This window comes from Scyliorhinus torazame, chromosome 25 (assembly GCF_047496885.1).
Source record: "Scyliorhinus torazame isolate Kashiwa2021f chromosome 25, sScyTor2.1, whole genome shotgun sequence".
NCBI lineage: Eukaryota > Metazoa > Chordata > Chondrichthyes > Carcharhiniformes > Scyliorhinidae > Scyliorhinus > Scyliorhinus torazame.
In genome coordinates, this window is record NC_092731.1 from 2576369 (window position 1) to 2592122 (window position 15754).

General features: G+C 53.8%; 1 protein-coding gene across 3 annotated transcripts in view; it reads right to left on the reverse strand.

Moving 5' to 3' along the window:
- ltbp4 (latent transforming growth factor beta binding protein 4) overlaps positions 1-15754 on the reverse strand; it is a 504953-nt gene that overhangs the window by 114200 nt on the left and 374999 nt on the right. For all 3 annotated transcript variants that reach the window (XM_072489893.1, XM_072489894.1, XM_072489895.1), the window contains one exon: positions 7398-7475. In XM_072489893.1, coding sequence (XP_072345994.1) covers positions 7398-7475 — 78 coding nt within the window. The remainder of the gene's footprint in view (positions 1-7397; positions 7476-15754) is intronic.

Consider the following 15754-nt stretch of genomic DNA (forward strand, 5'->3'; position numbering starts at 1 on the left):
TGGTGGACCAGATGATGACGTCGTCAACATAGACACGCACCCATTCGATGCCCTCCATCATCTGTTCCATGATTCTGTGAAATACCTCGGATGCCGAGATGATGCCAAACGGCATTCTGTTATAGCAGAACCTGCCGAAAGGAGTGTTGAAGGTGCACAGCTTCCTGCTGGACTGATCCAGCTGGATCTGCCAAAAACCCTTCGAGGCATCAAGCTTGGTGAAGATTTTAGCCCGGGCCATTTCACTCGTGATCTCTTCCCGTTTGGGTATGGGATAGTGTTCCCTCATTATGTTATTGTTCAGGTCTTTCGGGTAGATGCAGATCCAGAGTTCGCCAGAGGGCTTCTTAACACACACCATGGAGCTGACCCATGGCGTGGGCTCCGTGACCCGGGAAAGCACCCCTTGGTCCTGGAGACCCTGCAGCTGCTGCTTGAGGCGGTCTTTGAGTGGTGCTGGGACCCTGCGAGGTGCGTGAATGACCGGGGTGGCGTCCGGTTTGAGCCGTATTCTGTAAGTGTAGGGCAGTCTGCCCATGCCCTCGAATGCCTCCTGGTTGTGGGCGAGGAGCGAGTGGAGCTGTGCCCTAAATTCTGCATCCGGGAAATCGGACGTGCCTTCTGGAGACAGAGCGTGTACCCGCTGAATGAGGTGGAGAATCTTGCACGCCTGTGCGCCTAGCAGGGAGTCCTTCGAGGATCCGACTATCTCGAAGGACAGTGTGGCCGTGTATGTATTGTGTGTCACCTGGAGCTGGCAGGATCCCATGGCCGGGATAACGTTTCCATTGTAGTCGACCATCTTACAACGGGATGGCCGAATTGGTGGTCTGACCTTCAAGGCGTAGAAGGCTGACCGTGCTACTCGGTTGGCGGAGGCACCAGTGTCTAAAAGGAATGTTATCGGTGATCGGTTGACCGTTAGGGTGGCACACCATTCATCACCCGGATTAACGCTGTTCACTGGCATCGGCTGGTGGGTCCGACTTGGAGACATCCGGTTCCTGTCAATGACCGCAACGCGGAAGGGTTCCCAATCGTCTGTATCACCGGTCTGTATATCGCCCGGGTATGACTTGGAGTATGGAGGCTGAATGGTCCGCACATCCCTGCGAGGCTGGCGGAATTGGGGAGCGTTGGCAGGTTGAGCTGCTCGACAGCAGGCAGCGTAGTGGCCCATCCTGCCACAGCGGAGGCATTGTCGGTTCTTCGCTGGACATTGCCGCTTTAAATGTGCGGATCCACAGTTGCCGCACGTCGTGACGTCATGGCGTTCGTTGCGCCATCGCGCATGCGCAGTTCGGTCCTGCGTTGAGCGCGCCTGCGCATCACGCCCCTCTGCGTCGACATCTCTTTTGGCGCGTACAAGCACAGGAGGCCGCGGAAAGCGCGCGAAATGGCCGCCCTCGTCCGGTACCGCGGGCCGGGAGGAACTCGATCGCCTGGACCCGCTGGGCCTCATAGGACCCCGGCCTTGCCGATTCGGCCGCCTGGAATTGGGAGTAGCGGCTTGTCCCGTTTTCATGGAGGACGCAGGCTTCGATGGCGGTGGCTAGGGTGAGGCTTTTAATCTTGAGGAGCTGCTGGCGTAGGGTGCCCAAGGTGACCCCAAAAACTATCTGGTCCCGAATCATGGAATCGGAGGTGGCCTCGTAACCGCAGGACTGCGCGAGGATACGGAGGTGTGTTAGGAAAGATTGAAAGGGCTCATCCTTACCCTGCAGGCGCGGCTGGAAGAGGTACCTCTCGAAACTCTCTTTCACCTCGACGCTGAAGTATTGCTCGAGTTTGAGAAGGACCGCCTTGTACTTCGTCTTGTCCTCACCTTCCGCGAACACCAGGGAGTTGTAGATGTGGATAGAGTCTCCCTCGTTCTCAGATTTCACATTTTTGGTTTGTGGGGGCAAAACCCACGTAGACACGGGGAGAATGTGCAAACTCCACACGACAGTGACCCAGAGCCGGGATTGAACCTGGGACCTCGGCGCCGTGAGGCAGCAGTGCTAACCCACTGCTCCACTGTGCTGCTCTCACATGTCTGTTCTTGGCCTGCTGCAATGTTCCAGTGAAGCTCAACGCAAACTGGAGGAACAGCATCTCATCTTCCGGTTAGGCACGCTACAGCCTTCCGGCCTCAACATCGAATTCAACAACTTCAGATGATCAGCTCGACCCCACCTCCACCCATTTGTTTTCATTTCATTTTTACTGTCTTGTACCATTTCCTTCTTTCTTGTCTTTCTTAATATATATTTAACCCGCACCCCATCTTATCCACCTTTCCTTTCCTTACCCTTTCTCCCCTTTGCTTGCCCCTTCTCCACCCCCCCCCCCCCCACACACACACACACGCACATCTACATCTGTCACAGTTTACCCTCTGATGTTAGTGTCTCTGCTGTTTGGCCTTTTGTTCTCTCTGGGGACTGCCATTAACACTCTGTTCCCTTGGTTTCTGTGGCCATTAACACTCTGTTCCCTTGGTTTCTGTGGCCATCAGCACCCGGTTTCCCTGGGTTTCTGTGGCTATGGCTCATCTTTCATTCTCACTCCACAGTATCTCCAACTTTCTCTGTCTGTTAGCTTTGACAAAGGGTCATCTGGACTCGAAACGTTAGCTCTTTTCTCTCCCTACAGATGCTGCCAGACCTGCTGAGATTTTCCAGCAGTTTCTCTTTGGTTTCAGATTCCAGCATCTGCAGTAATTTGCTTTTATCCAGTATTATTCTGTAAAATAGAGGGCTCGCACTTCAAAAGAGGAGAGTGAATGGGAGGGCATCACAGAGAGAGAAATAGGGAAAGAGAGAGAGATAGAAAGAAGGATAGGAGATTGGATAGAATGAGTGGAAGAGAGATAGTGCACAAATGCATACACACCACCTTCCCCACGGCAGCGAGGCTGGGATAGTGGAGAACATTCCGTTCTTTCAAAACAAATTAAGAAATGATTATTTTACTGATATTATTTGAAGAATTATCTGCATGGTTTTTGAGAAGCTGTTGTCTGTGGATACTGACCAATGAGTGTTAGAGGAAGCGAGGGGTCAAACTACACCCATACCATGGGCATTCACAGAGAGAACGCAGGACTGTTACTGTGCTGGGCACCACCCCCAGTGTCTCCTACACTTCCTGCTACCCTCCGCTTGGAGTCAAACAATTGTTCCAATTGAATCGCTAAGTTTCAGCTCTTGGACTGATTTACAAAGTGTCAGGCGTCTCAAAACCAACTTAACAAAGAAAAATAATTGAAATATGACAGCACAGAAACTCAGATCAGACAAGACTGTGATGGACAAGGCATTTGAAATGCTGAGGGTGGGGGCTGAAAACCATTCCCTTCAACACCCCATAGGAACAGAAATAGGCCATTCAGCCCTTCGAGCCTGCTCCGCCATCCAATCAGATCCTGGCTGATCTCGTCCTAATCTCAAATCCACCTCCCACCTGTTGCCCATGTCCCTTTAACCTGTTTTAAAATCAGAAATATATCTATCTCCCTCTTGAAACCATTCAATGATTCAGACTCCACTGCACTATGGAGCAGCGAGTTCCACAGATTCACCACTCTCTGCGAGTACTTCCTCCTCATCTCAGTTCTACTGTGGGCAGCACGGTAGCACAAGTGGATAGCACTGTAGCTTCACAGCTCCAGGGTCCCAGGTTCGATTCCCCGCTGGGTCACTGTCTGTGCGGAGTCTGCACGTTCTCCCCGTGTCTGCGTGGGTTTCCTCCGGGTGCTCCGGTTTCCTCCCACAATCCAAAGATGTGCAGGTTAGGTGGATTGGCCATGCTAAATTGCCCCTTAGTGTCCAAAAGGTTAGGAGGGGTTATTGGGTTACGGGGATAGGGTGGATGTGAGGGCTTAAGTGGGTGGGTGCAGACTTAATGGGCCGAATGGCCTCCTTCTGCACTGTATGTTCTATGTCTATCTATGTTCTATGTCTATGTCCAAATCTACCGAGACATGGATAGAGCAGGGACAGGAATGGTTGTTGCAGGTGCTGGGGTTTAGATATTTCAGTAAGCTCAGGAAAGGTGGTAAAAGAGGGGGAGGGGTGGCATTGTTAGTCAAGGACAGTATTACGGTGGCAGAAAGGACGTTTGATGAGGACTCGTCTACTGAGGTAGTATGGGCTGAGGTTAGAAACAGGAAAGGAGAGGTCACCGTGTTAGGGGATTTCTACAGGCCTCCGAAAAGTTCCAGAGATGTAGAGGAAAGGATTGCCAAGATGATTCTGGATAGGAGTGAAAGCAACAGGGTAGTTGTTATGGGGGACGTTAACTTTCCAAATATTGACTGGAAACGCTATAGTTCGGTACTTTAGATGGGTCTGTTTTTGCCCAATGTGTGCAGGAGGGTTTCCTGACACAGTATGTAGATAGGCCAATGAGAGGTGAGGCCATATTGGATTTGGTACTGGGTAATGAACCAGGACAGGTGTTAGATTTGGAGGTAGGTGAGCACTTTGGTGACAGTGACCACAATTCGATTAAGTTTACTTTAGTGATGGAAAGGGATAGGTATATACCGCAGGGCAAGAGTTATATCTGGGGGAAAGGCAATTATGATGCGATGAGGCAAGACTTAGGATGCATCGGATGGAGAGGAAAACTGCAGGGGATGGGCACAATCGAAATGTGGAGCTTGTTCAAGGAACAGCTACTGCGTGTCCTTGATAAGTATGTACCTGTCAGGCAGGGAGGAAGTGGTCGAGCAAGGGAACCATGGTTTAGTCATGGCAGTCAAAACACTTGTCAAGAGGAAGAAGGAGGCTTATGGGAAGATGAGACATGAAGGTTCAGTTTGGGCGCTCGAGAGTTACAAGTTAGCTAGGAAGGACCTAAAGAGAGAGCTAAGAAGAGCCCGGAGGGGACATGAGAAGTCTTTGGCAGGTAGGATCAAGGATAACCCTGAAGCTTTCTCTAGATATGTCAGGAATAAAAGAATGACTAGGGTAAGAGTAGGGCCAGTCAAGGACAGTAGTGGGAAGTTATGCTTGGAGTCCGAGGAGATAGGACAGGTGCTTAATGAATATTTTTCGTCAGTATTCACACAGGAAAAATACAATGTTGTCGAGGAGAATACTGAGATTCAGGCTACTAGACTAGAAGGGTTTGAGGTTCATAAGGAGGAGATGTTCGCAATTCTGGAAAGTGTGAAAATAGATAAGTCCCGTGGGCCGGATGGGATTTATCCTAGGATTCTCTGGGAAGCTAGGGAGGAGATTGCTGAGCCTTTGGCTTTGATCTTTAAGTCATCTTTGTCTACAGGAATAGTGCCAGAAGACTGGAGGATAGCAAATGTTGTCCCCTTGTTCAAGAAGGGGAGTAGAGACAACCCCGGTAACTATAGACCAGTGAGCCTTACTTCTGTTGTGGGCAAAATCTTGGAAAGGTTTATAAGAGATAGGGTGCATAATCATCTGGAAAGGAATAATTTGATGAGAGATAGTCAACACGGTTTTGTGAAGGGTAGGTCGTGCCTCACAAACCTTATTGAGTTCTTTGAGAAGGTGACCAAACAGGTGGATGAGGGTAAAGCAGTTGATGTGGTGTATATGGATTTCAGTAAAGCGTTTGATAAGGTTCCCCAAGGTAGGCTACCGCAGAAAATACGGAAGCATGGGATTCAGGGTGATTTAGCAGTTCGGATCAGAAATTGGCTAGCTGGAAGAAGATAAAAGGTGGTGGTTGATGGGAAATGCTCAGACTGGAGTCCAGTTACTAGTGGTTTACCACAAGGATCTGTTTTGGGGCCACTGCTGTTTGTCATTTTTATAAATGACCTGGAGGAGGGCGTAGAAGGATGGGTGAGTAAATTAGCAGATGACACTAAAGTCGGTGGAGTTGTGGACAGTGCGGAGGGATGTTACAAGTTACAGAGGGACATAGATAAGCTGCAGTGCTGGGCTGAGAGGTGGCAAATGGAGTTTAATGCAGAAAAGTGTGAGGTGATTCATTTTGGAAGGAATAACAGGAAGACAGAGTACTGGGCTAATGGTAAGATTCTTGGCAGTGTGGATGAGCAGAGAGATCTCGGTGTCCATGTACATAGATCCCTGAAAGTTGCCACCCAGGTTGAGAGGGTTGTTAAGAAGGCGTACGGTGTGTTAGCTTTTATTGGTAGAGGGATTGAGTTTCGGAGCCATGAGGTCATGTTGCAGCTGTACAAAACTCTGGTGCGGCCACATTTGGAGTATTGCGTGCAATTCTGGTCGCCGCATTATAGGAAGGATGTGGAAGCATTGGAAAGGGTGCAGAGGAGATTTACCAGAATGTTGCCTGGTATGGAGGGCATTAGCTATGAGGAGCGGTTGAATAAACCCGGTTTGTTCTCACTGGAACGAAGGAGGTTGAGGGGCGACCTGATAGAGGTCTACAAAATTATGAGGGGCATAGACAGAGTGGATAGTCAGAGGCTTTTCCCCGGGGTAGAGGGGTCAATTACTAGGGGGCATAGGTTTAAGGTGAGAGGGGCAAGGTTTAGAGTAGATGTACGAGGCAAGTTTTTTACGCAGAGGGTAGTGGGTGCCTGGAACTCGCTACCGGAGGACGTGGTGGAAGCAGGGACGATAGTGACATTTAAGGGGCATCTTGACAAATACATGAATAGGATGGGAATAGAGGGATACGAACCCAGGAAGTGTAGAAGATTGTAATTTAGTCGGGCAGTATGGTCGGCACGGGCTTGGAGGGCCGAAGGGCCTGTTCCTGTGCTGTACATTTCTTTGTTCTTTGTTCTTTGATTGGATAGGGTGGACAGTGAGAGCCTTTTTCCTCGGATGGTGATGTCCAGCATGAGGGGAGGGGAGATAGAAATAAGACAGATGTCAGAGGTAGGTCCTTTACTCAGAGAGTAGTAAGGGTGTGGAATGCCCTGCCTGCAACAGTAGTGGACTCGCCAACACTAAGGGCATTCAAATGGTCATTGGATGGACATATGGACGATAAGGGAATAGTGTAGATGGGCTTTAGAGTGGTTTCACAGGTCGGCACAACATCGAGGGCCGAAGGGCCTGTACTGTGCTGTAATGTTCTATGTTCTACCGCCTCTCAACCTAGATTTGTGACCTCTCGTTCTAGAGTTCCCCACAAGAGGGAATATACTTGGTCTATGTTTACTTTCTCAATCCCTTTTAGTATTTTATACACCTCAAACAGCTCCCCTCTCATCCTTCTAAACTCCAGCGTGTAAAAGCCCGAAGGGACATAAAGCCCACAAAGCGGGTGGTGGGAGGGATCTGACACAAAAACTAGAATTCAGGGCGGAGTGCAAAATAAGAGGTTTTATATATGTTTCAAATGTTTAATTTCCTGGTCTGAATAAATCCCCTGGTTTAGGAGTCCTGCATTAGACACTTATCTGGGCGAGGAGCCCTGCATTAGACACTTACCTGGGCGAGGAGTCCTGGGCAGTGCGGTTGAAGTTCGAGATGTGCTCACTGCACGTGTTGTCTCTGTCAATCTGGGAGCTTCCCCAGGAATGGAGCGAAAAATCAGAGCATTAAATTTCCTTATTTTACCTTTATCCCATCACCTTCCCAACACAATCCCGGGCATCCCCGCCCAAAATTAACTCCCACCCTCCCCTCCCAAACCCTCCGCCCACTCCCAAACCCTCCGCCCACTCCCAAACCCTCCGCCCACTCCCAAACCCTCCGCCCACTCCCAGACCCACCATTCACTCCCAAACCCTCCGCCCACTCCCAAACCCTCCGCCCACTCCCAAACCCTCCGCCCACTCCCAAACCCACCATTCACTCCCAAACACTCCGCCCACTCCCAAACCCCCCGCCCACTCCCAAACCCCCCGCCCACTCCCAAACCCTCCGCCCACTCCCAAACCCCCCGCCCACTCCCAAACCCTCAGCCCACTCCCAAACCCTCAGCCCACTCCCAAACCCCCCGCCCACTCCCAAACCCCCCGCCCACTCCCAAACCCCCCGCCCATTCCCAAACCCTCCTCCCACTCCCAAACCCTCCGCCCACTCCCAAACCCTCCGCCCACTCCCAAACCCTCCGCCCACTCCCAAACCCTCCGCCCACTCCCAAACCCTCCGCCCACTCCCAAACCCTCCGCCCACTCCCAAACCCTCCGCCCACTCCCAAACCCTCCGCCCACTCCCAAACCCTCCGCCCACTCCCAAACCCTCCGCCCACTCCCAAACCCTCCGCCCACTCCCAAACCCTCAGCCTGTCATGATATTCAAACACACACATCATGATAGACACACCAACAGACAAATCAGGACACACAACACCACAACCAATGACAGAAAGATATAAAAGCACAGACACGACCCCTGGTGGTCAGTAAGAGCTGCAGAGGAGAACCAGGACACAGCTATTGCCAAACACACTCAGGGAGACAGCACGTGCAGAGTATCCAGAACGAACTGTATTATAAGAGTTATAATAAAATAGAGTTGTACCACATACAACTGTGTTGGCTCATCTGTGCACCAGAGCACCCAACACCACATGGTACAGGAGTGGATCGATACCTGCCGGCATACCTCAGTGTACACAGACAACCAGCAGTGCCCAGGCATGATGTACGAGCTCCCGGTTCCGCAGGCGCTCCAGTGCGACGGCGACCTCCACGAAAACTGGTGGCGATTCCGGCAAATGTTCGAATTGTTCCTGGCGGCAGCTGAACTCAAGGACCGGGATGATAAGGAAAAAATTGAATTTCTCCTCGTCGTCGCCGGTGCAAGGGCAAGAGAAATATTCAGAACGTTCAGGTTCTTCAGGAGGCAGCAAAGGTACGATTACCAGGCAGTCCTGGGCAAATTCTCCAAGTACTGTGAAGAATACGCAATCCAATGGGGACTTAAAGGTAAGAAAAGCTGCAGTACTCACCTCGTGGCTGGGATCCCGGAGCCCGAAATCCCGGGCCTGAGAGAGGGCTGGGTCGAGGTCGGCGGCCATCTTGCTAAAGGTATCACGCTAGCACAGTTGCGCGAGAAGTGCGCAGAACCGGAAGTTTCGTTTGCGCATGCGCGAGATGCTGCGCATGCGCAGTCAAGAAAACGGCCATCGGTAAAGGAACAGCGATCTGAGCATGCGCAGTCGCTTCCTACGTGCTACATACCGAGCGTCAGGATGTCAGAGGCCCCAGACCGCACCAATTTAAAAGGGAAACGTCCCAAATCAAAAAAACAAAAATCTGTTAAAGCTGTAAAACAACCTTCCTTCACCTGGAATGACAGCACAGTGCCGCAAATTGACCCAGGAGATGAATTTAACCTCCGAAGAACCCTCCGACAAGCAGTTACATACGCACAAGCCGATGATTCCGACCTTGAATACTTCGATGACGATTTTTACAGTGTTTCCGGACCTCGCGAGCCCAATGATAGCTCCGTGGTCCTATACGACTATGACTCGGACGAACCTTTCGTGTTGCACATTGGCGGCCCCCACATTGAATCCGACGCAGATGCGGATTCATTTTTCGGATTTGAGGATCTTCAACCCAGCAGATATGACGTTCCAACTTATCAGTACCGGATGATGCTGCAGCCTGACATTAACAGACAGGGAGCGGTGCAAGCACACGGAGAGCGCCCTGCTGCCACACAGAGCGTGGTCCACGTCCCGCTCAATGTTCCCGACTCTATGAAAGAAGACATGCAAGACTCCAGAGTGCAGTCTTCGCATGAACCAGAAGTGACTCCAGTGTCACAAGCTTCCACAGCAAGCTCGTGGACAGCCTCCACGATAGAAGCAACGCAAGACTCCAGAGCGCAGTCCTTGCACGAACAAGAAGTGACTCCAGTGTCACAAGTCTCCACAGAGAGCTCGTGGACAGCCTCCACGATAGAAGCAACGCAAGACTCCAGAGCGCAGTCCTTGCACGAACAAGAAGTGACTCCAGTGTCACAAGCCTCCACAGAGAGCTCGTGGACGGACTCCACGATGGAAGGAACGCAAGACTCCAGAGCGCAGTCCTTGCAGGAACAAGACCATGAGGGTCTAGCAACCTCTCCTGACCAACCAGCGGCAGACGATGCAAGTCTGCCACGCTCCCGTGAACAGCAAGAAGGCTATAACAGCCTACCATGCTCCACTACACAGCAGCATGACCATGACGGTCTCTCATGCTACAATAAAGGGCACAGCGCTGAAGACTGTTCAAGCCCAACTGAAGACAAGCCAAAGGAATCGCCTCGTCCAAGCCCGAAGAAAAAAGGTTTATGCGCTGACCTTCAGGATCATTGTAGCCGAACAGAGATTAATAATGCAGCACGGCCACAGAAGGATGCTGAGGATTTGCTAATGAAATTAATTGAATGTTTAACTTGCAAGGAGCAGACTGAGAATTGCCAGTGTTTTAGTACGGATCGAAAAAATGGACAAGACATTGATCCTCAGGTAATGGAAATAACACAACCTGAATCATATCTACAGCAGGGACAAATGTCTCCCTTCAACACAATGCCGCAAAATCCCAACTTCGGAGACCAGCAGTTCGTCAGTAATGACTCTTCAAACCTGGAGGGGAACATTAATTGCATTGAACCTATACACACTCCACTGATTATTGAGCAGAACATTGGAGCAAGAATCCTGAGGACACTGACATCGAGTAGCCAGATAACGAATTTAAAACCCACAGCAGTTTCAAGTGAACCAAGTGTGCTTTCCACTAATGGTGAAGATGCAGATAAGGTCGACCCGATTATCCATTGTACCACACTAACCCCAGTGATTAAGCAGTTATGTATGGGGAGTATAATGTGGGCAATTGAGAACAGTAAAAGAGAGACTGTGACCATGCCAGTCCCAGCAAAATCAGACCCAGACACCATGAAGGCATGTACATTAAACAAAGTTACATATGAGGTACCTGAGAAGAAAAGTGAAACGGAATGTTCTTTGGAAAATGGTACAATGTCGATAGAAACAGTGGATCCTATATTCGAGACCATACATATGGGAGAATTTGGGGGTAATAAACAAGGTTCTGCAATGTCTGGGGGAAGATTTAAAGTTCCAAAGAAGAAAAGCCCAAATGAAGGACAATGGCAAGACAATGACAGTCCACCGACATGGTGTGCACCACCAGATGAAAACTCTGACAATTTACCCAACCCTAGTGAACAGCAAGCTGCTAATGACGATCTATCCACGGGATGTGAGACGAGTGACGACAGCATCCCACTTCCCATGCAAAAGGTGCAAGGTGACAGACCTCGCCTAGTGCGTACCGAGGCACTCAACGATCACGGTGGGACCACTGACGACTGCGGTGGCGGCGCACCGCTTCCACCCTCGATGGCTCGAGCCTCTCCACTGGTTGGTGCATTCCTGCATGTTCCGACTCCAGAAGTGCAGCTTCAGGGAATCTCGGCTGCCTCCAGTGAACCTGTTGGGACTCCGGACGGGGGGCATCGACGGAAGGCAGACCGGACTCCAGATGGGGAGCAGCCAAGCGCCGACTCTGATCTGCGCACGCCAGACCTTGCTCCGGACGGGCGGTGTCGCGGCCTCGGTGATGGCACGCTCAGGGTGACGGCAGATGCCACGGCGACAGGGAATGGATCGCGTGGCAGTCCCACTGGGTCGGCAGTGGCAACCAGCACCGGCGGTCCAAGACGGACACACCAACTCGCGCCATCGCCAGACGTTGATGCGAGCAACAATTCTCTCTCCAAGGCGACATGCTTCGACGTTTCTCTGCGGAGTCGCCCTTCCGGCACAGCAGGTGGCCGGAACCAGCGTACACGGTCTTGGCCAACTTCCACATCTGGCACAGTCATCGCCTTGCATGATATTAGTGATGGTGCTACTTCGATGGCAACGACCCATCGGCTACAAGATGCCGTCCACCACAAACATAAAAAGAAAACAGACTCCACCTTGTTCCTGGCATGCAGGGCGGATGGATTGGTGCGTAGGCGCAATCAGCGGGCTTTGTGCCGCCTTCCACGCTCGCAACTGCACCGTACGCACACGCCGGATCCTCCACTGGTTCCCAAGGATGACTTCGTGGAGATGCCACGGATCATGCCCCTTCCATCGCCACCAGAACCAAACCACAGCCAGGGCACCACGAACAAAGATGTTGAATGTTATATTTGCAAGAATGAAAAAAACCAAGCACTGCATGAAGTACAACAAATGGTAAAGTAGAGACTTCGGCAACAGCATCACCTCCAACAGTCCAAGGTGAACCAGTGTGACCCCAAATCTCCACAGCTGAACCGGCTTGAGGACCAGCCCATTCTTGAGGCGGTCACCCATTAGACTGGACTTATAACGCTGTTCATACGTTCAAAAAGTCAAACACTTCTGTATTATAACCTGTTGTTGTTTATTGTTCCAGATATCGTCTGACCGGACCAATGTTCAAGTTTTTTTTTCTCTCGCATCCAAGTTTTGTTATGGTACAACCTTGTTAGTGTGACGCACCCGACATCGCCCCATGTAAATAGTTACGTCATAAACACACGCTGTACACAACACAAACGCACACTCTTAGATGCACTCACGACACAATTATATTTATAACCATGTAGGCACTTGTCTTTGTAAAAAGGGGGGATGTCATGATATTCAAACACACACATCATGATAGACACACCAACAGACAAATCAGAACACACAACACCACAACCAATGACAGAAAGATATAAAAGCACAGACACGACCCCTGGTGGTCAGTAAGAGCTGCAGAGGAGAACCAGGACACAGCTATTGCCAAAGACACTCAGGGAGACAGCACGTGCAGAGTATCCAGAACGAACTGTATTATAAGAGTTATAATAAAATAGAGTTGTACCACATACAACTGTGTTGGCTCATCTGTGCACCAGAGCACCCAACACCACACAGCCCACTCCCAAACCCTCCGCCCACTCCCAAACCCTCCGCCCACTCCCAAACCCTCCGCCCACTCCCAAACCCTCCGCCCATTCCCAAACCCTCCGCCCACTCCCAGACCCTCCGCCCACTCCCAGACCCTCCGCCCACTCCCAGACCCTCCGCCCACTCCCAGACCCTCCGCCCACTCCCAGACCCTCAGCCCACTCCCAAACCCTCCGCCCACTCCCAAACCCTCCGCCCACTCCCAAACCCTCCGCCCACTCCCAAACCCTCCGCCCACTCCCAAACCCTCCGCCCACTCCCAAACCCTCCGCCCACTCCCAAACCCTCCGCCCACTCCCAAACCCTCCGCCCACTCCCAAACCCTCCGCCCACTCCCAAACCCTCAGCCCACTCCCAAACCCTCAGCCCACTCCCAAACCCTCCGCCCACTCCCAAACCCCCCGCCCACTCCCAGACCCCCCGCCCACTCCCAGACCACCCGCCCACTCCCAGACCCCCCGCCCACTCCCAAACCCTCCGCCCACTCCCAAACCCTCCGCCCACTCCCAAACCCTCCGCCCACTCCCAAACCCTCAGCCCACTCCCAAACCCTCCGCCCACTCCCAAACCCTCCGCCCACTCCCAAACCCTCCGCCCACTCCCAAACCCTCCGCCCACTCCCAAACCCTCCGCCCACTCCCAAACCCTCCGCCCACTCCCAAACCCTCCATTCACTCCCAAACCCTCCGCCCACTCCCAGACCCCCCGCCCACTCCCAGACCCCCCGCCCACTCCCAAACCCTCCGCCCACTCCCAAACCCTCCGCCCACTCCCAAACCCTCCGCCCCCTCCCAAACCCTCCTCCCACTCCCAAACCCTCCGCCCACTCCCAAACCCTCCGCCCACTCCCAAACCCTCCGCCCACTCCCAAACCCTCCGCCCACTCCCAAACCCTCCATTCACTCCCAAACCCTCCGCCCACTCCCAAACCCTCCGCCCACTCCCAAACCCTCCGCCCACTCCCAAACCCTCCGCCCACTCCCAAACCCTCCGCCCACTCCCAAACCCTCAGCCCACTCCCAAACCCTCAGCCCACTCCCAAACCCTCCGCCCACTCCCAAACCCTCCGCCCACTCCCAAACCCTCCGCCCACTCCCAAACCCTCCGCCCACTCCCAAACCCTCCGCCCACTCCCAAACCCTCCGCCCACTCCCAAACCCTCCGCCCACTCCCAAACCCCCCGCCCACTCCCAAACCCTCCGCCCACTCCCAAACCCTCCGCCCACTCCCAAACCCTCAGCCCGCTCCCAAACCCTCAGCCCGCTCCCAAACCCACCGCCCGCTCCCAAACCCACCGCCCGCTCCCAAACCCTCCGCCCGCTCCCAAACCCTCCGCCCGCTCCCAAACCCTCCGCCCGCTCCCAAACCCTCCGCCCACTCCCAAACCCTCAGCCCACTCCCAAACCCTCCGCCCACTCCCAAACCCTCCACTCACTCCCAAACCCTCCATTCACTCCCAAACCCTCAGCCCACTCACAAACCCTCCATTCACTCCCAAACCCTCAGCCCACTCCCAAACCCTCCGCCCACTCCCAAACCCTCCGCCCACTCCCAAACCCTCCGCCCACTCCCAAACCCTCCATTCACTCCCAAACCCTCCGCCCACTCCCAAACCCTCCATTCACTCCCAAACCCTCCGCCCACTCCCAAACCCTCCGCCCATTCCCAAACCCTCCGCCCACTCCCAAACCCTCCATTCACTCCCAAACCCTCCGCCCACTCCCAAACCCTCCGCCCACTCCCAAACCCTCCGCCCACTCCCAAACCCCCCGCCCACTCCCAAACCCCCCGCCCACTCCCAAACCCTCCGCCCACTCCCAAACCCTCCGCCCACTCCCAAACCCTCCGCCCACTCCCAAACCCTCCGCCCACTCCGAAACCCTCCGCCCACTCCCAAACCCTCCTCCCACTCCCAAACCCTCCGCCCACTCCAAAACCCTCCGCCCACTCCCAAACCCTCCGCCCACTCCCAAACCCTCCGCCCACTCCCAAACCCTCCGCCCACTCCCAAACCCTCCGCCCACTCCCAAACCCTCCATTCACTCCCAAACCCTCCGTTCACTCCCAAACCCTCCGCCCACTCCCAAACCCTCCATTCACTCCCAAACCCTCCGCCCACTCCCAAACCCTCCATTCACTCCCAAACCCTCCGCCCACTCCCAAACCCTCCGCCCATTCCCAAACCCTCCGCCCACTCCCAAACCCTCCATTCACTCCCAAACCCTCCGCCCACTCCCAAACCCTCCGCCCACTCCCAAACCCTCCGCCCACTCCCAAACCCCCCGCCCACTCCCAAACCCTCCGCCCACTCCCAAACCCTCCGCCCACTCCCAAACCCTCCGTTCACTCCCAAACCCTCCGCCCACTCCCAAACCCTCCGCCCACTCCCAAACCCTCCGCCCACTCCCAAACCCTCCGCCCACTCCCAAACCCTCAGCCCTCTCCCAAACCCTCCGCCCTCTCCCAAACCCTCCGCCCACTCCCAAACCCTCCGCCCACTCCCAAACCCTCCGCCCACTCCCAAACCCTCCGCCCACTCCCAAACCCTCCGCCCACTCCCAAACCCTCAGCCCACTCCCAAACCCTCCATTCACTCCCAAACCCTCCGCCCACTCCCAAACCCTCCGCCCACTCCCAAACCCTCCGCCCACTCCCAAACCCTCAGCCCACTCCCAAACCCTCCGCCCACTCCCAAACCCTCAGCCCGCTCCCAAACCCACCGCCCGCTCCCAAACCCACCGCCCGCTCCCAAACCCTCCGCCCGCTCCCAAACCCTCCGCCCGCTCCCAAACCCTCCGCCCGCTCCCAAACCCTCCGCCCACTCCCAAACCCTCAGCCCACTCCCAAACCCTCCGCCCACTCCCAAACCCTCCACTCA